The 27282-nt window shown below is 44.5% G+C and overlaps 2 protein-coding genes across 13 annotated transcripts in view; one reads left to right on the top strand and one right to left on the bottom strand.

Moving 5' to 3' along the window:
• LOC104836417 overlaps nucleotides 1-13744 on the top strand; it is a 39037-nt gene extending 25293 nt beyond the window's left edge. The window contains exons 3-4 of the mRNA XM_010575025.1: nucleotides 9608-9753; nucleotides 13092-13744. Coding sequence (XP_010573327.1) covers nucleotides 9608-9753; nucleotides 13092-13744 — 799 coding nt within the window. The remainder of the gene's footprint in view (nucleotides 1-9607; nucleotides 9754-13091) is intronic.
• HIVEP2 (human immunodeficiency virus type I enhancer binding protein 2) overlaps nucleotides 1-27282 on the bottom strand; it is a 139541-nt gene that overhangs the window by 75719 nt on the left and 36540 nt on the right. For 7 of the 12 annotated variants that reach the window (XM_010574599.1, XM_010574602.1, XM_010574604.1 and 4 more), the window contains one exon: nucleotides 1805-1866. The exons of 2 other annotated variants lie outside the window; for them this stretch is intronic. The gene's annotated coding sequence lies outside the window, so the exon portion shown is untranslated. Of the gene's footprint in view, nucleotides 1-1804; nucleotides 1867-20209; nucleotides 20358-27282 lie in introns of all 12 variants that reach the window. 3 more of the 12 variants (XM_010574605.1, XM_010574603.1, XM_010574608.1) reach the window with 2 other exon arrangements.

Raw genomic sequence — 27282 nt, 5'->3', positions numbered from 1 at the left:
CGCCTTGCAGCGGCACGGGAAACCTGCGCCTTCTGCCTCCGGGCGCGCGAAGGCAGAAGAAACAGGCGGTTTCCCTCCCAGAGATCTCACGGCATTTTACGCTACAGCAACGGAGTTGCATAATTTCAACCAAATGATGTATTACAAATCTCACCATAGATTTTGAACTTAAACGCTTCAGAACTGAGCAAAATAAACGGTGCTTATGTTCAGAAAATGGAAGGTCTCGGGGCAGAGGTATCTCAACTTTCTTATAGCCCTATCGAACAGATTACAAGCAGGCCTGTCATCTCTAATTCAACCAAGTGTAAATTTCAGATTAAAAAAAAGTGATTTCAATGAATAGCCATAATGTGTACTGAAAAGCTTCCAAAGCAATAAAAGCTTTTGCACAGCTTCTATCATCCAGAAGGCAAATCTGCACATAGGTAACTTGCCCTCTGAGTATTCTCCTTCCTTTTTGAGAGTGTGAAGCTCACATTGGCATCAAACTGCATCGTACTTTTAATGAGTTTTCCATCTGAACTGAGAGGCACTTGAAGAGCCACAGTGATGTCCCAGAGAAAAACATTTTGAATGTAACTTTTCTGCTACGCCCACCTTCAGCGTGGCCCAGCACTCTGCTCCCTTTTATTCATCCAGGTAAGGAGAAGCTAACAGACGGGGGAGGGAAGAGATTGGGAGCCATATGGAGCTAGAGTCAATTTTCAGTATGTATTTGTGAATAGACACAAAAGAGATAAATGCTGGCATGCATAAATTCATATTTTATCGATATCTATTCTGGTACTTACTGTCAGAGTAATTTATTCACAAAAGGCTTTTAAAGGCAAACATCGGTTTAAAGAAAAACCCAAATCCTTAAAAAGACACATTCCAATCCTGACTTATTCCTTGCCACAGCAAGTCCAGGATCCCGACGACGTGAAGCAGGAGGCAGAAGCCCACTCACTGGGTTTATCACCCAAAGCCAAAAGGGAAACCGGTGCAAATAACCAAGAACCCAAGAGAGAGTTTCTCCAGGCCACTGCCCAAAACAAGTACCCCAGGAGCGGGGCCGCTCGAGCAGGGGTGGACAACCAGCCCTGCGCACGGAAGCGCTGAGGGTCCGCATCCAAGCTGCTCGTGCAGGGGGCAAGCAGAGCCGACAGTTTTGCATGCAGTATCTTGCAATGACAAAGCCTATCAAAATTACAAGGTTTCACTAGTTTTGCTGCCTGTAGTTGCTGTACCTACAAATGTTCAGTTTCACTTCTCAGACTTATTCAAATTATTGAGCCCTCATGGGTCTGTGAACCTGAGCTGCAAGTCTCAACGCAGAAGGGGATTTATTAAAAGACTGCTGGTGCATCTGACTGTGACGAAATGCTAAAATAAAAAAGTAATAAAACACAATGAACATTTCTGAACCCCAGATTATGTTTGGCCTGGAGCCAGTGGACCCATTTGATTTCCACTGACTCCCCTATCACAGATTGCTATCTCCCCAAACTGTGATCTAAGGCCACCACACAACAGGACCGGGAGGACAGTGGAGCGAAAGTATCTGTGAGAGTCACTTATTCTGTTAGTTAGAAATCGAAAATTAAAAGAGCCACTTCAAATGCTAACAGAATGCAAAAACTCATCACTTCCTTCCAGAGGAAGGAAAAGACCTTATTTGTAAGTATTGATCAGAACACGTGCTGTGGCAGAAAACTTCTGGACTCTACTCACAGTTCTTAAATAGCTCTGTGTCTGGACTCAGGCAAATGGTTTGAAATTTCTATGCTTTTTCAAAATAGTAATAAAAACACATACCCACCTCACAGAATAGAGGCTTCATCAATGTTTCTAACTCACTCTCAGCTTCTTAAGTAGACAGTCCTGCAAAAGTGCAGAGTACCATTATTTAGACTTGATTTCCTTTAAAAAATTGTAATCCTGTCTATTTCTTGGGGGGGGGGGTTGCCAGGTAGGAACAATTGTGGATGGAAAATCTGCATCTCTGCCTCAGGCTCCTGCCTCACACATACGTGTACATCATATTCCTACATCTTCCACAATATATACCACGAGTCTACGAACAGGTCAGTAGGACACAAGCCATGCAATGCACATCTAAATCTGAATGCAGAACATACAAAAAAACCATGGGTATTTTTAAGATCAAAACTCTTTCCTAAGAACCTCATTTCTTCCCGGTCACACAGTCTGGGTGCGACATGTAAGAAATGGCTTTCTGAGGCACTGTGGTGTCTTCTGAATCACTGCCATTACCCGAGAAAACCCCAGGAAGTGGTTTGGATGAGAAGCTGGACCCGACTTGCGTAGGTATCAGCTGATGTCAGAGTACACACAGCACAAAGCCCTAACAATACAGATATTGTGAAACCAGGAATAACCTTCTCTTATCTCCTGCAGTTTGGGAAATCATTTCTAACCCGGTGACTACAGAGCTTAGGAACAAGTCAAACAGTTAATTATTCACTGCGTGCTTCATAATTAATCTCCATTTCAGGCCAATTCTTTGTATGCCCATAATAACATGAAGATCTCCAGTGAGGGAAACAACAGCATGAGCTTTTGGATCTCCTTCTGCAAAGCAATTCCTTTTTCCATAAACAGTTACTATTAAGCAAGGACAAAGCAACAAACCAGACAGCCATCTGTGTAAACCAATTTAAAAGGATGGTGACCTCATAAAATTTTTCGAACTAACGCTCTCCATTTAACTTCTGCCACCCCAGCCTGCCCCAGCAGATGCTGGGTTTGAGTAGGTCCTCGGGCAAGCACAGTGCTTCCTCTTTAGGGAATGCTGGTACTTTAAAGCCACAGCAATTTCAAACCTGTGAAAAGAGTACGTCAATGAAAATACCTCGGCGTATATGGAAGCAGGACAACCTAACCAGCAGCCCACGCGCCCCAGAGGGTGTTGCCACAAAGGTCTGCGCTACGTTTGCCAGCTGAGCTTCCTAGAGGTATGAGGTCAGGTAAGCGCAAAGGTTCAGGCCGCCGATGATAACACAATCCCTGCTGAAGTGTGTTCTTTCTTATGACCCAGAGAGAAGCCAGCACAAGCACAGATGGCAACCACATTAGAAAGGAAGACAAACCTGAGAGCCTTAGAGCAAAACTCAGGAATCCACATCTAGTGCAGCCGTCCTGTACACACCTGACATGGCCACAGCATCCACAGAGCTTTCTGCCTCTTTAGACTTGAATCTGATGAAGCTTCAGGCAAAACATACAAAACAAAATACCAAGTAGAACACCTACAAACAGGTGCGAGTAATAAACAGCCAAGGCCATGTCTTGCACCGTGTCACTCACTCACAGAACTGCCCTTTATTCCATTTACTGCAGTCAGTCAGAGCGACACAAGAGCTGAGATCAGGGTATATCAGGAAGGTGTTGGTGACACCAGACCACTGGTAGCACAACAGAAGGAAGCACACAAACTCGCTTACAAAGGCACGTGGACTACAAACATTTCAGTATCGAAGAAGGTAACTGAAAGAAATGTATATTCTCTTCCCATTTCCAAGCATCAGAACAACATAACAGTATATTAATTTTATTTAAATGCTGCAAGGAAGCATTTGCTTCTCCATTATATAAAGATGATGTTTCTAACCCATGTAGTGCAGACATGGCAAAAATTACCTCCTACAAGGCCAAGGCTTGTTACATTGACTCTTTTTCTCTTTAGCCTGCATTTTCAAACAGTCATTACTTTACTGTTCCCCTTCCACAACACCTGATATTTGTGTGCCTGATAGTTGTGTTTGCTTTAAAATAACGGCTGTGAGGCGAAGGTAACTTGCCCTTCTGACCCAGAGCGTAATTGTACAAGTGTTTGTGCAGTAATAACCCATCGTATACAAAAAGTGACATTTCTCTAATTGGCATTTGCTGAACGCAAGGACACCCTCTACAAACACAGTGGCTTTTTTATTGGCAACCTCTTTAATTATCTCACTCGTCCTAACACAGAATCTCCTATCATTAGAGAAGAACAAACCGCTCCTCACCACAGCCACAGTAATACCATATATTTCATATTACGTATCAGTGAATACTATTAAAGATTAGCCTTAAAAGACAGAGTAGTATTAACAGCCGACCCGGGAATTTGTTACAGAAAAGGGAACAATTCTGACCTTTGAGTCCATGTTTCAGTGCCTTTTCGATACGCTTCAGAACAAAAGTTCAAGCTGCATCTCATTTCAGTTTGTCACATCTTGTTGCGAGTAAAAGTGAGGACAGAAATTCGAGAGAAGCTGGGCTGGTGCTGCTTTCCCTTGCCTTCAGTCCTGCTGTGTCAACTGATGCTGGCACACGCAGTGTATTTCTCTGCTTCCTTTGTTTTTGTCTTTCCTTGGTCACTGCTTTGAGTTCCTATTCAGCCACCTCCAACAGCTCTCCTGTTGGCTGCCACATTATGTAAAAACTCAAAAATGGCTTAGGAAACTTTTAAATCTGCACTATCTTGGCAAGCAGTTAATCCTTGAAGCAAATGCTACTTACACAATGGAGTGCCTGCATTTCCTAGCCCGCTGCGGAGATGTCGTGCCTCATCTCGTGAGGCTGGAAGGAATGCACAAAGCTTTGTAACATACCTCCGACTTTCCATTTCTACTATATAAGCATCTTGTTATCAGTTTTTATAGGGAGGGAAAATGGGAAAGGAAATTCCTGGAAGAGATTACAATTGTCAAGCAAGCTTTTGATATCTTTTAAACAGCTGAAGCATTAATTTTTTGGCGGCGCTGTCAAAAGTCTATGAGGGCTTCCTGGCTCCAGTGGAAGGAATAGTACATTTAGTTCAACTACAAGCTGTACTTTTTAAAAAATCCATATGAAAACAGACTCATTATTCATTTTTCTGTTAATACGTGGTTTTGCCCTGCAGTTTCAATAATATTTTTTGTAAGACCTTGCAGTCTCAAGAAAGAACTGCAACTTAGAGCTAATGCTTTAATAAACTCTTGTTTATATTATAGCCAAACCAGAACAAACAGAATAAAGCTACAAATGACATTTTTATAGGAAGTCAAGAGAAAGATTCATGTGTCTGAATATTTTAGTTACAGTATGGTAGGCATGATTATTATTTCCTGTAAAGCCAAACTGTAGCTTTAAAGAACTGGATGAAGGCTACTCTGGGAATAGAGCATGGATATCACTTGGGCTTCTGAAGAGCAGCTAGATATAAATACCATACAATTTTAATGCAAAACTCCCATCAAGTATTCTGGGAATTTTACAATGGAGCAACGGCAAGATATGGCCATGAAAAATCTGGTTTGAGTCTTCAAAATACCACCATGCTGGATTTCTACAAATGCCTCCCTTTGTGGTAGAAAGTGCCAAAAACTTTCAAGAAGAAGGTTTGCAGTGAGACAGGCAAGAAAATGACCTTTTTTAAAAGTGATCATAGAATCTCAGAAATTAGATCAAAAAGGAAATGGCCAAAGTCTATTAGATCATCTCGTACCCAAATAAGAAAAATCGATGTAGTATATTTTACAGTGTTTTGTCCAGGTCACTTCTGAGTTACTCAGACTCATCAGCTCTTCTGCTTTCCATCAGGAGAACAGACCTTCACCATAATGATTTTTTTCCTGGTAGTTAACCTAATACTCCTCTTTCTCATTTGCACCATTTTACTCCTTTATACCTCTTTGAGACTGCTATTCCCTTCTAGGTGATCCTGGCTTTGATGCTTTTACCACTGTGATATCCAATTTAATAGCAATCAAGGTAGAAAATGCTAAACTAAAAAGCACAACTGATGTTCTGATTTGCAACCTTGCTCCCTCTGTAACCAGCGGCAAGTTTGTGGTGGAATGAGACCTGAGCTCCTGGTCAAGAGTCAAGAGGGTGAAAAATCACCACTGTTCACATTTAAAGACAGGTTGTATTTCATCAGCACATGGCCCCGAGCTTTACAGAGGATGGAGATCTACTAGCAAAGCAACCTCAGAGGTTCCTATTCTCTTTACTCAGTGTGATGCTCCACGATTTGGTTACACTAAGAAAATTTGGTTTCTATTACTTCTCCCTGCACATTAGTGAAAGAGGCTTTAAAGAGTTTTGTGTCTCCTAGTTGACATAACCCCATTTCTTTCTCACTTCCAAATTACAGAATTTCAGATTAGGATTTCTGGCTGGCCTTTGTATAGGGAAATGGAATTCCCTGGAAGATGGGAAGGAGTTTCACACTGCAGATTGCTATCCTACCTCCCAAGCAAGGAACAGCAGATGTCAGGACCTTAGGAACTGACTTTATATCTCCTCTGTCCCTGAACAAAGACCATCACAAGCAGCATGCAGAGCAATTCCCAAACATATATTCACTTCACTGCCTAAAAGTATAAGTAAGTGTACAAGAAGGAACACTGCAGAGAGTCTGTCCTTGAGCACGTTGGAATAAGTTTGTGAAAACAACATGACTACATGATAAGGAATTTAATTTTTTAACTTAGTTGCTATTATTTCTAACCAGCAGGGTAGCAACTGGCAATTGTGCTTGAAAAAAAGAAAGGCTGGACGAGTTTCTGGAAAACTCCTCAACGCTAAAGGCCTGTCTGCAAAGGGACAAAGTCATGACATGAAACCACAGACACTTGGCAAACTCCTCAGCAATCTTGAATTAGTGTCTTGTACTGCACTCATGTTATTAGCTATTGCCATATCACGTAAATCCTTACGACAGTGATAATTTTGAAGTACCGCTCTACTGTCAGGTGTCCTGACATTATAAAGGCTCCTGGGGCTGTCAGTGTGCAACATTTCTTTCTCGCCTCCTTTACACCAAGTTTCCAAGCCAATCTGAACATCCTGTGAAGGGCCAGGATCTGCCTCGGGAAGATTTTAACATGGATTGGAAGGGAGCTTCTTCCCTCGCTGTCTCCTTGGAGTACGGGACCTCTTTACCCAGGATAACCCCATCCCTTACCCGCCTCTATCTTGGGATTCACGTATGGCTTTGCATCTGAAAATAGGAGTCTGGGAGAGAGTGCTGGTGGCTGCGAGCAGATGGACAGGGACTCTGTGCTGACTCACTGGCAGCACACCACTTGTTGAGCTGTTTGAGGTCCTGCAGGAAAAATGCTCACTTTGTGGCACTAAAGAGAAATACTGCCAAGAGCAAAAATCCCTGCAGGAATTACTGTGCTGTGTATATACAGGAAACAAAACAGGAGACGAAGAAAAGACTTTGCCACAGTTTACAGGAGTTGGTGCCAGGCTACTGGCATAAAAGAGGTACGTTCCCATCTGCCACAGTACACAGGCTTTACCTGCAGTATCTTCCTTCCCTCTTCTTCCCCATGTGCAAACAAATGGGTGGATTCCTTTCAAACTAACTTGATGCCAGGGTAACATTTACAAATCTATTAACTTACTGACAGCCTGGTCCTGGATCTCCAACAGTCTTATGAAAGTTGCTGGCCGCTTGCAGGAAGGACTGAGCTGATGAGCAAAGGTTTTAGGACCAAGGTTATCAGGCACACAGCGTGTAGGAAGAGCTGAAGTGTTATTTCACTCCATTCATTCACATTACAGTACACAATAACATCAAAAAGATAGAAGGCTCTTCATTTATCTTATCAATTGGATTAAAAAAATGAAATACCACAAAAATTAAATACCAATACCTTTTTTCACTTTTCCAACTTTTCTTTACGCTGTATTTTCCTTATACTATTTCACTGCATTGCTTTTCTTCCTCTTCGCTCTTTATTACTCTGCTCACTACAAACATCAACAATGTCTATGTGTAACTCCTCATTTTCCCCTGCAGCAAAATAATGTTTAAATGAGGCGATGGCTAACCCATATTTCCTCCATGACACCTGAAGAAACAAGACCCCAAACAAACCAATGAAACTATACAAGCTCTTCCTCACACAAGCTGACCAAAACTGGAGTTTCCTAGTATCTGGGAACTGGTTCAACAATTTCAGTCGGACTTTATGGAAACACAAAGATCACCTTGAAAGATCAGCTATTTATGACTAATAAGATGATTTTGAACTAACACAGTCAGAAGATGCCATGTGTCCTGAAGTAGGCAAATCATGACTTTGCCTCGTATTTCAGAATACTTCTACAACGTGTAGTGGGCTCACAGTAGCAACATATCTCTACCTGCATTAATGATTTCATCAAGGACTTAGCAGCATTGCTTGCTCCATACACTCTTCAAACAAAATAGTACTGTCAGAAGTGAGGGCCATGGGCAAGGTGAGCTTTGTATTATCTTTGCTGTTCTTCCCATCCCAGGGCATCTCTTTATTCTCAAGCATCTCTAAGCACTGAGAGTACTGTGTCAAAACGATACAAAACTATTAAATACCGATTCATTGTTAAGACCCTCAACAAATATCCGACGCTACAGCAGCCGTACAGAGCATGCATTCATAGATTTAAGAGGTAGGAGAGAAATGAATTGTATTTAATCTTCAAAAAATTTTCAAAATAAAGCCCCTGATATTCCTGTGTCAGATTCAGTCTTCGTTTTCACCTCCCAAGTATGGTAATTACAGTCCTGTGCCCACTGGGAACTAGTTGCACACTGAAACACCAACACGCTTCACTGGAGGAGGAAGAGGTTTGCTGAAGGAGTTACTACAAGATGCAGCAGCAGATGCTTTGACTTCCAGTGAACGTGCAGCATCCCTTGCTCACAACACCTTGTTATTTTAACTACCAAGATGAAATATCTGGTTAGCCGTTGTTGTTGTCCAGGGCGACTGACAAGATTTTAAAGGTGGCCATTGAATAGGTGAAGGCTCTTGCAGAAAAAGGCAGCTTTAGCCACCATGGTCATCGTTCCTCAATTCAAGCTGTGCAAGCAGAACTTGGTGCCTGCACTTAGTCACTGAAGTCAACAGGGTGCAGGCATATGGACCCAGGCATCCGCCTGGCGTGACTTCACTGCAGGGTCAACACCTAAATTAGTTTGTCCCCAACACATCACCTCTGTCACAGCACACAAGGAGGTACCTACACACATTGCCACATGTCAGTTTGGACTTCAGCCCTCCACCTTGCAGACAGCCCCAGTGCCAAGCATCAGGGAGTGGCAGGCAACTTGCTAATGCTTTTTCCTAGCAAACGACAACCCTTTCTGAAATGTTTCAAAGGTCTGCGGAGTCTTTCTTGAAAGTTGGTGATGCTGAGCTTTTGCACAAACACTGAAAAAAAGCTACCCTAAAATACTACCACTACCCTAAAATACAATCCCCCTAAAAATGGGGGGAAAGGAGGTCAATATTAGCCAAAAGATATTAATGTGTAGCTGGGCATAATGATTCCTAGAAAGCTGTGGCAAATAATACATATAGCAACATCAACCAGTTAGCAAGCTTTACATTCTAAGCACAGTACCCCAAAAAAATTCACTGAATTTTAATGCAAATGACTCAAGATTCATCAAGCTTTTTGTGCTTAACCTTTTACAGATTTTGAATTATATAACCAGATTGTCATGAATCACAAAGTCTTATTGAAGTCACTGGAAAAAAAAAAAAAGATATAAAAACAAAGGAAGGGTATACTCTTAAATCACAGTTCAGTGAAAACCTTTTCATTCCCTCCTCTCCCTTGTTCTTCCAAGACTCTTTAATTGCCGCTTCTCTTCCTACTACTTCTGTCGAATGCAGTTCTTAACCAGCACTCAACTAGCCAGAGAGCAGATGAGGAAACTTGCTTCAGCCCCAGTGCGTGCGTTGCACCAGGCACCTGTCCGCAAGGAATGGAAAGGTATCCGTAACCTGTATCCCTCGGAGTGAGGGCATCCACGCTACAACAGCACATGCACTGCTGCCGAAAGCAGCTTTATGTAAGCACTGTGTCAACAAATGCACAGACGTGGGTTAAGTGGCTCCTGCAGGAACTCTGGTTTCATTCATTAACTACGACCTCTGGGCTAGTACATGCGGAGGAGGAGACACACAGGCGAGTTAAAACAAAGCTTCTGTTTTCCCTCTGAAAGTTTTCAAGGCTCAAAATCCTGCACAAAACCCAGCCTGCTGTCACCTGAGTCAAAAACAATAGCAGGCACTCAAATAAGTAAGACCGGTGCGAGAGTTTGCAAGCCCAGCCCGAGCGAAGGGCCACCTGCCAACAGAAGAAGTGGTGAGGAGGAATTTGGATCCAGCTGCTATCCTCCCTCAGCCAAACAACGCCACGCGATAAACAGCATTAAGGACTTTTTTAATCACCAGTCAGACCGAGAGCATCCATGTCTGTCATTTTGACTCCTCGGTTGCCAGGAGAAGGGCTTGAGAGACTTCTGAGCTCGAGTTCACGGAGAGCTGATCTCCTGTTTCCTAGCACAGCTGTATCAAAGGGACTGAGCCTGGGAGGGACGGGAAGAACAGGGGGAAAGAAGAAGAAACGACAAAGCGCCACGCCGTAGGGCTGACTCAAGCTGCTAAATTCATTACAGGTAACACTCACAAAAATCTCATAGCTGTCTTGCAGCCCCATTTTGCACGTCAGCTTCTGACAGAAAGGCAGAGTGGAAGGAGAGAGAGGGGATAACTCAGTATCTGCAGTCCTTATTTTCATAAAATGAGGTACTGAACACCAGGAAATGAACTACGACCGCATCCTCAGTGGGTCACTGTGGCAGGTGCAACTTAACCTTAAAATCATGTAGCCTACTGCACCTTCAGATTTAGCCCAGAGAGCACCTGGGTTAAGCACTCCAATAAATCCGCTCGCTGCTCGTGGGCAGTAACAAAAAGGGTTAAGGAAACAACCGGGCTGCAGCTGAAATTCCACAGCACTTCCCTTCACAGAGCTGCAAACTGCGTGTCTCCCTGGGATAAAACGGACTGACGAGCTGCCCTAAAGATCCGCCAGTCAAACACATTGAAACGCCACTACCACCGGCGGACACGTATGGCTGGAGAGCTCGGGAGAGTTAGTCAGAGCATCGCAGTCGCTCGGCGGTCCTCCGGCACGGCCGCTTCCCCGGCATCCGGGGAAGCGTACCTTTCGGCTACGCATCGCAGCGGATTCACCGCCTTGCAGCCGAGGAACCCCCCTCTCCTTCCTCCCCGCCTCGGCCCCCGGTGAACACCCGGTATCTGGGTACTACCTGCATTTATCAGCAGAGCCATCCTGTGTCTTCAGTCATTCAAGGAATTTAACAGCCTGGAAATTCCTGTTGTCCATTATTGGAGGTCACAGATAAAAGCTAAACAGCAGCCGTGACTCCCATCAATCATAAGTCACTCACTGATAGAGTGCATGGTAGGAGACCTACTGATGTAAGCTAGTCACCAGAGAAAATACCCACTGATGACGCATATCCAGGCACAAAAATAGTTACAGGGCCCCCAAAGGGATTATTCAACAGCCTACATTTAGATATTCTTACAAGAGACCCGCAGTCAATTTGCTGCTATTAGATGGCTGGGGAACGTTGAAGTTTAAGTTTCCTCAGCAGACATAACCACAAATAGCTGGTTTAAATAAGCTACTGCAATTACAAGCTGTTTTGTAAATTTTAACACTGCATTATAGGGATTAAGTCTAAACAGAACCACTGGCTATAAAATGCTGTTCAGCCTTTGCTCTTACTATTTACCAATTCCTCCTGTATATTGGACAGCAATGAAAAGAACAATTTAAAATTAATTCACAAATGCTCAAACTAAGTCCCTTGTGCTATCCAAAAGCAATGTTTGTTCTAAAAATAAAAAAAATCAACGTATGTGAAATGGTGTGGGATATTTTGCTGATGCTTCAACACTATCTGGATCAACTTCTTTGTAAAATACTTTTGGCTTCATTTTTACCCCTCTTTGGCATTTGCCTCTCTAGTACGCAAAAAAAGACCTGAATAGCTAATCTTTCTTGCACAAATCAAAACCATGTAAAGGTAAATTATCGACGACATGCAAGACCATATACCATGCACCTGCTTTGAGCAGGGGCTAGAAAGATGACCCCCCCAGAGATCCCTTCTAGGCTAAATTACTCTATGATTCTGTGCAACTGGATTTATTTTGGCATTAATATCAAGTTAAAAACATAATCCTCTAAATTAACCAGTCAACTGGTAAACCCTGGTGGCTCCTGCCACCTTCAACAGTTTCGGGATCTTCCTCATGCCCTCACAGCAACCAAACTTACTAGAATATAACTGAGCTTACTAACACTGCTGATGGTGAAACACTGACTCTGCATTTCTGGCAATATTAAAATCTTTATTTTTTTAATTAACCGATTTTAACAACCAAGCCCCCTTTTCAGAAGCAATTTTGGTGCTTGGGAGTCTAAAAGTTAATGACTTTCTAGTGCATATTTAAAATCTAAATATAGGAAAGTATTTTATGACTCTGATGCCTACTTCATTGACATACTTTTAGAACGCATTACCTAGCCAAACAAACACTCAAGGATTTATAGTATTTACCCTGTAAAGCAGGAGAAAGAAATGTCCCAGGCTACAAACTTCTACCTCACTTTCTTCATCTGTGATAACATTATTAAAAATAACACCAAAAATTATTTTTAGCACAACTGTTTCGCAAAGCCATCACGTTTCTCTCATGCATCTATATGCTGGCAGGCCATATGGCCTAATTTAACAGCCCTAAGAAGAAATATTCATTGGTGCCCTCTAGCTGATTATCCTAACCAACTTGCTGCAGACACCTAGCACCAGTCTCTCTTTCCTCCTCCTCTCATTCCCGGGTCTTTCGCTGGTGCCCACTCAATGCAACGCCCTGGAATAAAACAATTCCCTTCCTACAGAAGATGTGGTAGGCAAAACGTTCAAATCCCCTAGTGTTCTCAGTTGCAGGAGCTCTTACAATAACGCAAGTGTCATGAAAAATAGGAGAGGTGTAAATGTGTACAACACCACATCACCAAGAACCTGTGACGTACTAATGTACTTTGTAGGAAGTTGGCAAATCTCATGGGAAAATACAACCTGCAGTGTTTCACATGAAACACACCAAGCCTCTCACCCCTTCAGAAGTGACTATTATAATCCTCCCCTTCGTCAGGAGCCTTTAAACAGCTTATAAACCATATATTACATTTTGCCACACATTCTGGAACTCATGTTTTAACGTTAGTCAGCGATGGATCAGACGGTTTCACAACTCGCAGCCCGGGATCTCCCTTTTGCCATCACCCCAGCCTGAGCGAGCGGAGCGGGCTCGCCTCTCCCTCCGCTCCGACGCCCGTCGAAGGGACGCGCGCCCCGTCCTGCCCGCCGCGCTCCCCTCCCCTCTCCCTCCAGTCCCCCTCCGCGGGGGCCGTATCGGGCACGACCGCGGTGCGCAGCCCCTTTGCCACACCGCTGCATGGCTGCGGTGGGGACGTGGCCGGAGCACTGCCGCATCTTCAAAGCTGTAAGAGCCGCGAGGAGGGGATGCTAACGCGTACCCTGGACACCACCTCTAGTGCGACAGGTGAGGCGAACGAAACGGTGTCCAAATCCCAAACAGGAGATGTGCCGGCTGGAGGGAAACCCCCGCCAAGGGAGAGCTGCCCCAGGAGACGCCGTGCCCGTGGTGTCCCCAGCCCCAGCACCGAGGGAGGAGCGGCGCGAGGTGCCCGCCGAGCACGGGCTGCCAGGACGGCTCTTTGGCAGCTCCACCAGCAGGTCCGCCTGCTCGGAGTTACACCGGTGGCCACCGGCCACTCAGAGGACATGAGAGGTGGGGAGGCTGTGTGGAAACCCGGGTTAAAGCTCTCTTCTCTTCCTCCTTGCCCAGCTGCATGAGGCAGAGGCTGGCTGGAACTGGCTGTCTCCGTGCATTTAAAGCCACAGAGATGTCCGTAGCACCATACCAACTGTTAATCAAGGTAAACGTAGAAGGGAGACCAGGATCTGAAGCTCAACATAAATACCGTGAGATTGACTAACCTTTAGGGCTGCGTTCGTAATACTCAAAAGGTCTGTCTATACCTTGATTGGGAAAAAGAAAGCTGCAGCGTACACTCTCTCATGTCTGTGTCTGAACAGCAGCTGTAAAGCGGTAACTGCTCAAATGTTTGGGAAGCACCAGCCTGCTCCTGCAACATCCAGCTGTGCTTGGAAAGTTAACTTCCCACATACCATTTGCCTGTTGAAACACAGAACGGGTTAATCACAGTGGCCAGGCATTTTGGAAAGGTCCTGGAGCTCCGTTTCTCTAGCACATTACAGCTAATGTTACTTTCACACACCCCCCCAGGAAAAGGACACCACAGACTCGGTCAATACTCATTAAGGGGATGCAATCCAAATCTCTACGTCATTAAAAGACCAAGGGGTGGCCTGAACAAGGAATAGTCAAAACCCTTTGTTCATGTAAAACAGGCATTTTGCTCCATTTGGAAAGTGAAATTTTTGGCATAGTTCACTTTCCTTTTTTTACAACCAGCTGTCGGTTCTGTCAGTTCTCATACAGGAGACCTAGCACAAGGCTGGTTTGTGCAACTACCTCTGGAAGCCAACAGACTTTTCAAAAGCCTGTTTTCTTGAAACATAAAGGAACCCAGCAAACCCTTGTACAGATGTGGGAATGTGACAGATGGGTGGTGAAGGTGGCATCTACAGAGTAAAAGGAGATGTGGAAAAACGAGGATCTGGCAGGAGCAGCTTTTACTGTTCCCAGTAGTAAAAATGTATTGCTTTTCAATACAGAGGAAAAATAATGAAAACAGGCAAAGGACAGAACAGGAGTCACGATGGTAACTAAATGTACCCATCTAAATAGAAGAGTGTAGAGGTGTCCTGTTGTAACAATGCTTCATGATAGTTTTAAAAATGCCATATTTGAAGTAGGAAGCCGATGAATTATCTCTCACTGACCCATGAGAATCCAATTAGGAATATACATTAATGTGGTGTAGAAATATTGTTTATGAAAAGTAAAGAGACTATTAGCTTTCCAGACAGACAGTAAGAGAACACCCCAAATTAGCAAATTATTTTATAAAAGCTTCTACACCTTTTGAAACAAGGGGTAATACTGGAAAAGATGTTTGGCTCACTGGGGATGGAATACTATGGAGCATTTAGTCACTGTGTCATACAACATTAGATAAACCAGGACACTGATGTCAGAAACATAAAAATAGTCATGCTATTCCCATTCTGCCTGCACATCAATCTCTTAGGGCTTTTCTCCCAATGCTAGCATTGGCAAAACAGGTAATATTGATTATAACTGAAAAGCAAAAATGAAATATTATAGAAGTAGAGGCTTCTGAGACTACATAATGATTTTTCTCTATTTGGAAGTAGGAACCTGATACTTCCCTTTGCATGCAAACATCCCTGAAGAAATCTAAGATGGGTAACAATGGATGGTGGTGGTGGGAGTTGCGCTTATTTTAGATATTTGACATGAAAATCAGTATTTTTATTTTTGGAAACAAGTATACTTAAGTTAAATTTCAAATTATCACTACCTATTACATAGTCTAAACTGGTTACATTTGGGAGCATAGTTAACGGTAAATTACAGGGTTTATGCCAAAGTTTTAAAGCAAATCAAACCATGAAACTAAGGAAAGCCGTTGCCTGAGCACCTGGAACCAGGTTTTGTTGAAATGAGAAACTAGCATTTGATAGCAATAGCCTCTTTTGCAGCTGCAGCAAAAGGTTGAGGGTTCTTCGTTTCACCATACTCGGTTTGGGTCTGTTAAATAACTAGCCTGTTTACGGATGAGTAACTGTAAGTTGAGGAAAGTGTACTTTCCTATTCCAAGATATTAATTAAAAATACTTTTGAGATCTATTCTTTACCAAAATTCTTTAACAGTATTTTTAGAATATGGTGATGGAAAATAATAGTAGTCTCAGCAGTCTGTTCACATCATACGTATGCCACTTGACATGAAGGGACCAAATAAAGTGAACCATCAAAACATGCCAGGTTTATTCTGTATATTATTCTACAGTGACTGCGTGGCAGATAATGGAAGGGAAACTGATGTCATCTATCTTGACTTCTGTAAGGTCTTTGACACAGTCTCACACAACATCCCTGTCTCTCTACATAGAAGAGATACAGATTTGATGGATGGACTATTGAATGGATAGGGAATTGCCTGGATGGCTGCATCCAGAGAGTTGCAGTTAACGGCTCAACATCCAAATGGAGATCAGTATCAAGTGGTGTCTCTCGGGGTCATACTGGGACCGATACTGTTCAGTATCTTTATTAATGACATAGTGGAATTGAGTGCACCCTCAGCAAGTTTGTGGATGATACCAGAGTGATGCAGTTGATACACTTAAGGGAAGCGATGCCATCCAGAGGGACCTTGGCAGGCTTGAGAAGTGGGTCAATGTGAACCTCATGAAAATCAACAAGGCCAAGTGCAAGGTCCTGCACATGGGTCAGGGCAATCCCCAGTATCGGTACAGGCTGGGGGATGAATGGATTGAGAGCAGCCCTGCCGAGAAGGACTGGGGGATTTTGGTAGATAAAAAATTGGATATGAGCTGGCAATGTGCGCTTGCAGCCGAGAAAGCCAACCATATCCTGGGCTGCATCAAAAGAAGCGTGACCAGCAGGTCAAGGGAGGCGATTCTCCCCCTCTACTCCGCTCTTGTGAGACCCCACCTGGAGTACTGCATCCAGTTCTGGGGTCCCCAGCACAAGACAAACACAGACCCGTTGGAGTGGGTCCAGAGAAGAGCCACAAAAATGATCAGAGGGATGGAACATCCCTCCTATGGAGAGAAGCTGAGAGAGTTGGGGTTGTTCAGCCTGGAGAAGAGAAGGCTCCAGGGAGACCTCATTGCGGCCTTTCAATATATAAAGGGGGTTTGTAAGAAAGATGGAGAGAGACTTTTGACCAAGATCTGTAGTGACGGGACAAGGGGCAACAGTTCTGAACTGAAAAAGGGTAGGTTTAGATTGGACATAAGGAAGAAGTTTTTTACAATTAAGGTGGTAAGACACAGGAACAAGTTGCCCAGAGAAGCTGTGGATGCCTCATCATTGGAAGTGTGCAAGGCCAGGTTGGATGGGGCTTTGAGCAACCTCATCTAATGAAAGATGTCCCTGCCCACAGCAGGGAGTTGGACTAGATGAACTTTGAAGGAACCTTCCAACCCAAACCATTCTGTGGTTCTACGATTCCAGTGTACAGTAACTAGGAGTACCTAGGAGACACTGTAAAGCCTTTTATTTCTTTGTGAAAAGTAAAAACAATGACTGCAAACTATTCTGAAATCATATTCATCTCAGTTTGAAGTTTGACTGCAAATCTGCACAATCTTTGATTAAAATAAAAACCCAATTCTGAATGGACACCCATTTCTAACTCCATCTGGAAAGGGGAACAGAGTGACTTGGGGTCACCAACAGTGGGGAGTGGAAAAGGGCAGAATAGGAAACACTGCTGTCCTTCACCATCATCTTCTCACTATCCATTCCTGATTACCGTGATAATAAAACATAGTATTCAAGTGTGAACAACCTTGCACGTACAAGATCTGATCTGCATGTTGAGGATGCAGCTTCATGGTCTGGCAAGGTCAATGCAATGGCGAGCTGCCACCCAAAAGGGGGAGATGCCGCTTCGCTTCCTCTCCCCCACACCAGCCGTGTGCTCCTGCCAGCTCTAGTTTGCCTGTGCCCATGGGGAGCCAATCCGAGGTGCAAATCCATCAGAAACCCCTGGCTACCCAACAGCTTGCTGCCTGTGCAGCTGCCCAAACCAGCCAAGCGTGGGCTCAGGCAAGCGGCCACAGAGGACAGGTAGCAGGAGCAGCCCCTCCGGCACGTGAAACCATAGCCAAGACAGTGGGAAACCTCTTCTCAAATCCTAACTGCCCACTCGTTCCAAGTTTTGGCAGCGCTGGAGAGCCCTGGCTGTGGAGAGAAAAGCCGACCTCTCAAAGTCGAGGGGCGTTCTGGACACTGCTGCCGATAGCTTCGGCAAGAACCATCAGGCAGCCAGCGGGACCGGGGAGGAAGCGCAGGGGGAGGAGAGGAAGGTCCAAACCACCCCATGCAAAGGAGAAAGCCCCACCTCGGCTGCTGGCAGCCCGCCTGCTGGCCCCCGCCACCAGCGCCCACCGAAAGGGGAACTTGCCCCCGGAAGGTGACGTTAGCTCTGTGTTGATTTGCTTATTAGGCCTGCCCAAAACCAAGTATGTCTGATGTTTCAAAACTGTCCATTTCTGATATTTTTAAAAATGTTTGTCCATTTGGCCAAACTACACAGGTTAGAACCATGAGTGGTTTTCTCTAAAAAAGGTGGTTTCTTTTCCTCTTGCAAGATTTTTTCTTATTACTCAACAATCAAGGAAAGAAAGCAAGGATCAAACTCAGAATGTTTTCTTCAAAAACCAAATTTATTGATAAAAGCACAATTACCAAATCACGGTGCTTCACTTTTTTTTTTTTTAAACCAACACAGATAACAATATGAAATCTCTACAGGGATTTCTCCTCAAACGACAGTTTCTCTTGTTAGTTATATTCAAATTCCTCTCTTTCTGGGACTCCCTCAAACCACCAGCTACAACTGGAATATATTGAACTAAGAAAGCACTACTTTGCCTACTTGGCATAAGAAGTGGGGGATTTCTCTCTTCGCTGTTATGGGAATGCCTACCAAAATGAAAGGTTTTGGGTTGCTCATGCTTATGCACTCATAAATTTGACTCGTCTCTTACTGACATCTCCTTTTCTTACGAAAAGTTCAAAAGTTCAGTTAGCAACAAGCTGATGTTTTAGCTTGCTGCACAAGCCTCTGGGTTAGGTAATCAAATTAGAGAACTAGCACTCATGGCAGTACATACACTGCATTCGATATTATGAACTGTTGTTAATAAGCTTAAACAAAAGTGCCAACATACACTTATTTACGATTTTAATTATTTATAGTATACATAAGCAGCCTATCTGTAAGAAGTTGGACTTAATCTCTAACAGACTTCCTGCTGCTGTGCTGCAGTGCAACTGTGGCCATTCTTAATTAAATAAATAATTTACCCTGGAAGATTTCATTGAGTGCCAGCCACAAGCACCAGGGCTGGGTGAAAATAAATCACTGCCGGCGGCATGCCAGCACTCCTTCCTAGAATCTACGGAAAGCGGTGATTTCCCTACAGCGAACATTTTGCATAACCATTCTGCACAGCTTAACTGATCTCTGCCATAGCACGGTAGTAAAAACCCCTTCGTTTCTATGTATTTTAAGAGAGTACTTCATGTCCTGTTGATTTCATTCTATCTTTGGCTGACTTTTTGCATCAGTTGTGCAGCTTCTTGTATAGAATCATCTGCCTCCTTTTTTTTTTTTTTTAATTTAGGGTTAAAGTCCTCCTCATTATCACTTCTTGTTATGTCGCTGACCCAAACCCATCCTTCAAAGACGGCATGTTACTGCTTTGAGTCTGCAATCATCTCCCACTTTGATTTCTACCATCCTCCTATCAGCTTTACCAACCAAACTCAAGTTACTTCCTTCTCTACCAATCTACTCTTATCAGTACACACAAAACCAGCTTTTAATGTTTAACATTTACTGCACTATACTGCTACTTAGGCATTTTCATAACTGCAGAAAAAATGAGGAAAATTCCCACTTTGTGCTGTGATATCGATCTATTTTAAAATCCATTGCAAGATCCCACAATAAATATTATGGTGTGACTTCAATACCTGACAGCAGTGTAAACATCAGCAAATTTTCACGGGCAATCACAGGCATCTCAATTATCTGAATACTGTCTCAGTTATCAAAAGGGCAGCCTGACCTACTGTATGGTCAATGTCTTCCTATGTGCTAGTGATTTTAGAAAACCTACCTTGGGTGCTCCTTCATAGAAAATTTCTCCTTACATTTTTGCGTTCAAAAAAAAAGATGTGAAGTGATTGCCCCCATGCAGAAGAGCTCAGATGTTTGGGGGTCCAGGCTCACCACCGCCTGCCCCATGCCCCAGAGCCAAAAGGTGAGCTCCCGGTCTCCCCACCAGGTCAGGTTTCAGTCGCTAGTCCCCAGTCTTCCAAAACATTTGTTTTTTCTTGCAAAGTTTGGCAATCAGCTTGTAACACTTCTGACATAAAAACACAGCAACATTTCAAGAAAAAGCCAACCACTTTGATGGGGCTGCCTCACTGAGGAAATAACGAAGGAAACACATTCTTCTCTGCATACAATTTACCCTAAGGCACATAACCTCCCAAGCGCTACCAGTATTTCACAGCTCTCAAAACTCTGCTCGACCACCTACCACTTTTTGGCCAACTGGCTGACCCAGAAAAGCAGGAGAGAAACGATGGCTGCTGCAGGGAGGAAGTGGCAAGCACAGCTTGTGAACTGGCATGCTTCTGCGTGGGAAGTCGCTCGCTGGGCACAAAGAGCATCGGCTACGGCTTGCCCTGGAATGAGTGATGAGACAGGGGTCGGACCACGGAGGTCACAAGAAGAAAGCAGAAGGAAGAAAGAGCGTGCCAAGGGAAAGAGCTTTCTACTTCCACTGCAGTTAACTCCCCTAAATTTCATCCCTCCTCCTGGTTCCCCAGTTTCCAAAAATAACCTATACAAAGGCAAGAACTGCAGAGGCAGGGAGCCTTAAAAGAGCTGCAGTTGGAAAATACAAAAAGGTGGCAAGGGAATTGAAAAAAAAAAAAGACACGTTCTTTTTGGAAAAGAACAGTGACATCTTTTAGCATGGAGGCATATCGGCAGGGATGTAGGCTGGTAGCTGGAACCAGCATCCGTGGGGTTTCGGGTCCTGGGGGCTGGTGCAGGTGGCTGCAGCAGCAGAGCAGCCAGAGGGGACGGGGGGCTGCTTGGCCTCTCCCTGGGAGGCTGGCGAAGGCTTGGGCTGGTCTTGGCCGTTCCTGCCCTCACGTGCTGCAGCTCGGCAAACGGTTTCTGTTTAGGCAACCACGCATTTTGTATGTCTGGTATTAGAAGATGCTTGACATTTTCCCTTAAAAGTAAAGGCGCCTTAATGTGAAAAACATCTCTTAATGACTAAGAAGAGAGTCAGCAGTCAGCATTTGCACCCAAAGAATTCAGTTCCTCCCACATCAAAGCAACCTCTTGGAAAACTGATTATAAACAAATTAACAAACAACTAGCATGTCTATCAAAAATAATTGTTTTGTGCTGGAAAAGAATTAAAGACTCACGGGGCCTGAAACAAACACTGATGTTTAAATCTGATTCCTCATTGCTGGACTGGACACTAACACGAGGGAAGGGAAAAAACCTCCTCCTGTTGTGCAGAAATGGCTGCCCTGCTCACACGGCATCTGTGGAAAGGGTGATTCTTCTCTAACTATCTGAGAAGTAAATTCAGGTACAGGTTGAGAGATTTGGGGTTACACAAACATCAGCCATCGTATTTCCACCTTGAACTGGCTTTGATTTTGGGTGATTCAGCCTTGTATTACAGCACCCCAAAGTCACATTCAATTTTTTGCTTCCGTTTTTCAGCACTGATCAAAATAAGCAAGTATCAGCACATCTCTGCATAACTACAGTGTGATACAGGAACGTCCCTACTCACTCCACCAAAGGCAGTGAGACTGCACTCACTGTCAAAAGGTCTGTTTTCACTAACGTTTCCTTCTTGTGCCTTTTCACCTCTTGCTTTCTCTATAGCAGGAAAAATTAGTAAGGTACCCAGGTAAGCTCAGGTCCCCATGCTTTTACCATAAAAGCGTTCATCTTTATCGTAAATACTACCACATACTGCAGAGTATTTCAGACACGACTGCCCAGTGAGAACCATACCCCTTCTCGTACAACAAACCCACTATTTGAATGCCGATTTCTCCCCCTCTGCAGACACTCCTACCTTCTCTCTTGGACAACAAATTTCACTAAGTGTCAGTCATTACATTCTCACAAGTCTCGAGAAAATCGGTAGCTGGCTCTGAGGAGGAAAGCCAGACTGAGGCCCCGAGCTCAGCCCTCGGGTGTTGCACAGCCACCCTGGTAGCGAGCAGGGGCGCAGAGCCTCAGCCCGCCCGGGGAAGCCTGCAGCCTCCCGCCTGCTGGCAGCGACGGAAAGACGGTGGGTGAGACGTCCTGGGGGGGAAAGGGCCACGGGAGAACACATCCTGGTACCGCTGCCCACAAAACAGCCTGTTTCAGAGAAAGGGTATTTCTCACCTTTGCGGTTCTGTAGGAAAGTTGGAGCTCAGCCCAAGTGTTTAGCAAACAGGAAGCAGAAATGGCAGAAATTATTTGGAGGTTTGGGGCTTCGGGCAGGGTTTAAACCTCGTAACTCCTGATCCTTTCCTTCTCTTTCATGCTTAAGTAACGATTTTCAAACGGCACAGCTAGCGGCGCCCATGACTTATTCCACGGCAATCTTCTTCAGCCTCCTATCACAACGAAAGTCACCGCAATCTGAGAAAACATCCCCTAGCAAACGATGGCACTAAGTGGGCCAAGCTGTGCCTCCTTCAGAGAAGCAGCAAAGCCGCTGACGGAGAAGCATTTTTAGGAACGAAGTTTAGGAGAGTGGGAAGGAGACAGCTTCACACAGCCTTAGCTGCTTCTCCCAGCAGAGCAGAGATTGAGAAGGAAAAACGCCACAAGCCTCTCATCTTCTCTCCAGCTTGCCACAAAAGAGGGGTGTATTTTTCAGTAGGATCTGGTGAGTCTGACACTGAACTTAGCTCAAGTGACATGAAATGTTAATGTTTAGGAACAAGGTAGGTGGAGAGGAGGAGGAAAGAAGACATTCATTACTTGATGTAGAATTCATTCAAAAGCTTCTTTTCATAGCCAGAACTAAAATTTCCATTCAGCTGTTTATTTCTGGTATCCTAGATAGCTTGAACAAGTGGAAGAAGAGGGATCTAGAAAGAGCCCTTATCCCTGCTTGCATGGCAACAGCCCTTCCTCAGATACCTCCAGAGAGAACTGGACACGTTTTTTCTGACTGCCCATCTTCAAATGCAGGATGGGCAATTTTCCTCGGGGATATTCATACTGGCTTTAGGCTTCCAGCCAAGGTGCACAGAAGAGATCTGCCTCCAACCACCCAGTCTTGTGCCTGCAGGAGCCTCCTGATATGGCCCCACTGCTCCCCACCAGCCCCCAAAACCTCCACATGGAGAATGTCACAAGCTCTTGATGCTACAAACTTAGCAGCTACTATTTAAAATTGGCTGGACCAGTGTATGAAATTAATCCGTGCGTGCTCTGCATTTTTTCTGTTCATGTCAATCTGAATTCTCCTCTCTCATCACTCTGATATCCTCTCCCACTTCACGTATTTTAATTTCCTTGCTCTTTTTTTGGGGGGGGTCTACATTACATCTGAAAAACAACTTTTCCCTCATAGGCACCAGAACATCATCTCTTTCCTGTGTTGTGCTCTTCCCAGCCCCCTGTTGTTTCTCTGCTTGCCCATCTGCCTTTGCTCTGTTTCCCCACTCTTCCTGTCCTTGATTTCTCTCCTCCTTTTCTTCTTTCTTTGATGTTCCTCTTGGTGCTTTCTCTTCATCCTTCCTGCCAAGCTGAATGAGTTGATCCACTGGGGAGGTGCTTGCAAACAGCAGCTAGCCTGTTTGGAGGGTTACACCAGGTCGGGACACCTACACAGGAATCCTTCACCTCCCTTACTACAGTGTTGGCTGGAGTGATTCCTCCTCTTCATTCAGGGTTGTACGCAGAGTCCCTTTGTCAAAAGTCAGGCAAATGAAGGTGCCACATAATTTGGGAAGCCTATGCTAGTATTTAATGAGCTACGTCTCTTTTTTTGTTTTGGGGTGCTGCACAGAAACTAAAAGCCACAACAACAACAACAAATTTGGGAGAGTGTCAAATGCAGCATTAGCAAGTGGGTCAGGCTTACCAGTGCTGCTCTCCCTCAGAAAGTGGCTGTTTAAAAATGACACCTTCTTACTTTGCAGTTCTGCTGCCTTGAGGGTGAAATCCACCCCTTTGCAGAATGCCAAGACAGGGTCATGTAATCACTTCAATTCTATTTATTCCCTTAGAAAAGATTTACGCATGTTGCACTGGTCTCCTGAACAGGGACAAATTTCCCCCAAGTAGAATCTCAAAGACAGGGTTCTGACTTTAATGAAAGCAAGCCTTGTTTTTAAGAAAAAAAAAAAAATATTCCTGTTGCTAGTTGGAAAAAAAAAAAAAAGAAAAGGATACAGATAAGAGAGACAAATTTTATTCCTCCTGGCACAGCAGCAGGAGAGTGGCTGACCAACTTCCAACTGCAGAGCTATATTCTCTCCCCAGTTAAATAGAGAAACCTCATTGAAATCTATAGGCCAGATCCACTGAAATGTTCTGGCTGCTTTGCCTGTTTTAGCAATGCAAAGCAGCTGCAAATCCAGTTTAATTTGCTAGTTTCTGTCAGCTTTACCGTGCCAGATTAGCACTGCTGTTAGCCTCAGAAATACCAACATCTGGAGGTTCCCCCCCCACCCAACCTAGCTTTAAACCTTGGAAATCTGCAATTCATCCACCCATCAGCACCGCTGGCGGGACCAGCCTCAGGTAGTTCTCCACCCTGAGCAAAATACATCTGTCACAATCCTCTATCCTACACTCATGCAGCCAACTGAGCAGATCAAACAAAATTCACATAATGATCAGCTCTTGGTTATTCGCTGGCCGACTGCCTGCCCAGTTGCTCCAGAGGGTGACTCCTCACCCTGTCTGGGAGCAGGTGCCTTCCTAGTGTGGGTCCATGAATCCGAGTTGGCCGGCAAAACAAAATACGCTGTTTCCTCGTACTTTTATATTTCTTTGTATGTCAGGAAACAGAGCTCAGTCTTGTTTCCTGCTCCTCAGCCAGGGGAGGTAGGAGAAACTGGAAGTAGATGTAGAGAAAGGCAGAAAGAAGGCAGATCAAAAAGATCAAGGAAAAATAATTAAAAAACCCAAACACTGCTTCACTCTGCTCTGTAAAGCAGTATATCTTGGAAAAAATACAATCCACTCCCCAAGTCTCTCTCTCCAGGGATATACAACAGTCTCAGGAATTAATAGCATTTTTTGCAACATTCAAGTACTGCTGCACTTAGTGTCTTATAAAAAAAACCCAACAAAACAGCCTCTTCATTTGCTTTTTGCCTGAGAAAAACACATGTAAAAAAGAATGGGATGGAATTGGGGGGAGGAGGGGACGGCGGGTGTATTCATGTCAGTTCTGATTTTCTAAGAACAAAGGCTTTACTTTATATATAAATAAATAAATTGGAAACATTCAGCATGTTTTATTTTTCCTCAGCTCACTCCCAACCCCTCACTCTGAATGCATTAATACACACACCTTCAGCACAATCGGGCTCTTGGTGTTGCCATGGAACTGAAACCTTTGCAGTTTAGATGATGATGTACGCCAGGAAGCATACTGTTCTTACACTTCCTATAACAGAAGCAAAATCACTGCATAGCATTAACTCCCTTAGTATTTAAGGCATTCGGTGTCTTTCTTGTCTGCTCATCTTCACACCGAGTTTGCTTTTTCTATCTTGCCACATGCAAATGAAACACATTTGACATAGCTATTCTCGTCTTCGTGAAGTCAATAGCTCACATGCTGAGCACATTAAAGAAGGTCCACAAGACTATGGACTTTCCCTTTTTAATAAGAGGCTGTTGCAGGCATGCAGCAGCTGCGATGAGGGCTGGAGAAAGCATACGTACATGAAATATATGGGGGTACAGCAAAGTATTATGTATCAGGGTAGCATTTAAGCAGGTTCTTGAAACCTAGTTAACATATTTATTGCTAATGCTTTTGACGATCCTTCTGAATATTCTTTCGTACCCATTTGTCCGGACAACCAAATTACACCGTAAAGCTCCTGCAGCAGGCACCAGATCGTTCCACACCTTTTTTTTATAACTTAGGCTGGTGAGATTTCAATGGCGAGCAGAGCTTTAGGCACTTCAGTTAGAGGGAAAAATTAGTACAACTCTGTGTCGCCTAAAGGTTCAGCCTACAGTTATTATCTTCAGCAGATCTGAGCTTTTTGCCAAAGCTTCTGAAAATGGCTGTACACGCATTGCAAATACATAGATTTTTATGTTCAAAGAAAAACCAGGGAACACAAATATCCAAGTTCATTATAAAAAGATTACCATAATAAATAAATAAATATATAAACAAATAACCATTCGTGTATGTAAACATTGGCTCTGTACCTGCAGAAACAGCTGGAAGCCAGTCCATGGTCTGAAGCCAGCTTGAGGTTTTTTTGTCCAAAGTTAAATATTTGCATAGTATTAAGCCCAAAATTAAAGCATTTGCTGAAGAAACTTGCTGACTTGTGTGTATGGAAAAACAAGAGGGAATTTAGCTTCCCTGCACACGGGGGCAGATTCTTGGGATGCCTTCTCCATCCCATGAATTCCTGGACAGCAGAGACACAGACAGAGTACCGACCAGGGAATTCCCCTCTTGCTTTCCGGAGGATTTTGTGCGCAGGCTGGACAGAAGAGCAATAACCCAGGTAGTTATTTTATGAAGAAGGTGTTTGTTGCTTAGGTGCCCGCCCCTCGACCACCTGGTAACACTCCTTTCCTTTTATCGTTGTCCCCGGCACAGAAAAGATCCATTCACCCAGCACCTCCGTCCGAGCAGGTCTGCCCGGTCCCTGTGCCACAAGCGACCTCCTCCTGTGTCAGCCCGCCGGCTGCCAGCGAGCTCCGGCACCTCGCTGCCCCGGGGACGCGGGCCGGGGACCCTGCTCACGGAGGGGCTTTCTGGAGCAGGGTCTGGCCCCCAGCGCCTCCCCGCTTGCCAGCGGTGGACACAAAAGCACCGCCGTCTCTCTGCCTGCCTGCCTGGGCCAGAGCGAAGCGGCCGGTCCCCCATTCCTGGGTGCTACTGGGTGCATGCTGGACCCCGGCAGCGCCTGCGCCTTCAGGTCCCCTCTCCTTCCCTCCGCTGAGGGAAGAGCCGTGCTGACAGGATAAGCTCCCTCTCCTCCCTCCACCAGCGGCGAGCGTCCGACAGTCGCACGTCCCCGTCGCTGCATCCATTACCTTGGGTTTACACAAGGCTCTCGCCATCAGTTTTCTAGTTACAGGAAAATGTATATTGTGCTGTGATGAAAGGCCAGTGCAATGTCAAGTGCATTAAAAGGACTCCAGGGACTGATTAGAGTCAAAAGGGAAAGGATTTATGGTGGTTAATAAAGTTAAATCTGCCAGAGTCCTGCTTATTCTTTCCAACTGCAGGTAACCAGATCTTACAGGAAAAATTATTAAAACGTTGCAAGTTATTACTGTCCCCTCTGAAAGAAAACCTGCGTTTTGCCATGAAGCGCCTGGCCAGGAGAGAGACCAGCTCACCACGGCGCCTAT

This window comes from Haliaeetus leucocephalus, unplaced genomic scaffold (genome assembly GCF_000737465.1).
Source record: "Haliaeetus leucocephalus isolate CR32 unplaced genomic scaffold, Haliaeetus_leucocephalus-4.0 Scaffold450, whole genome shotgun sequence".
Lineage (NCBI taxonomy): Eukaryota > Metazoa > Chordata > Aves > Accipitriformes > Accipitridae > Haliaeetus > Haliaeetus leucocephalus.
This window is presented reverse-complemented; position numbering and strand designations above follow the sequence as displayed.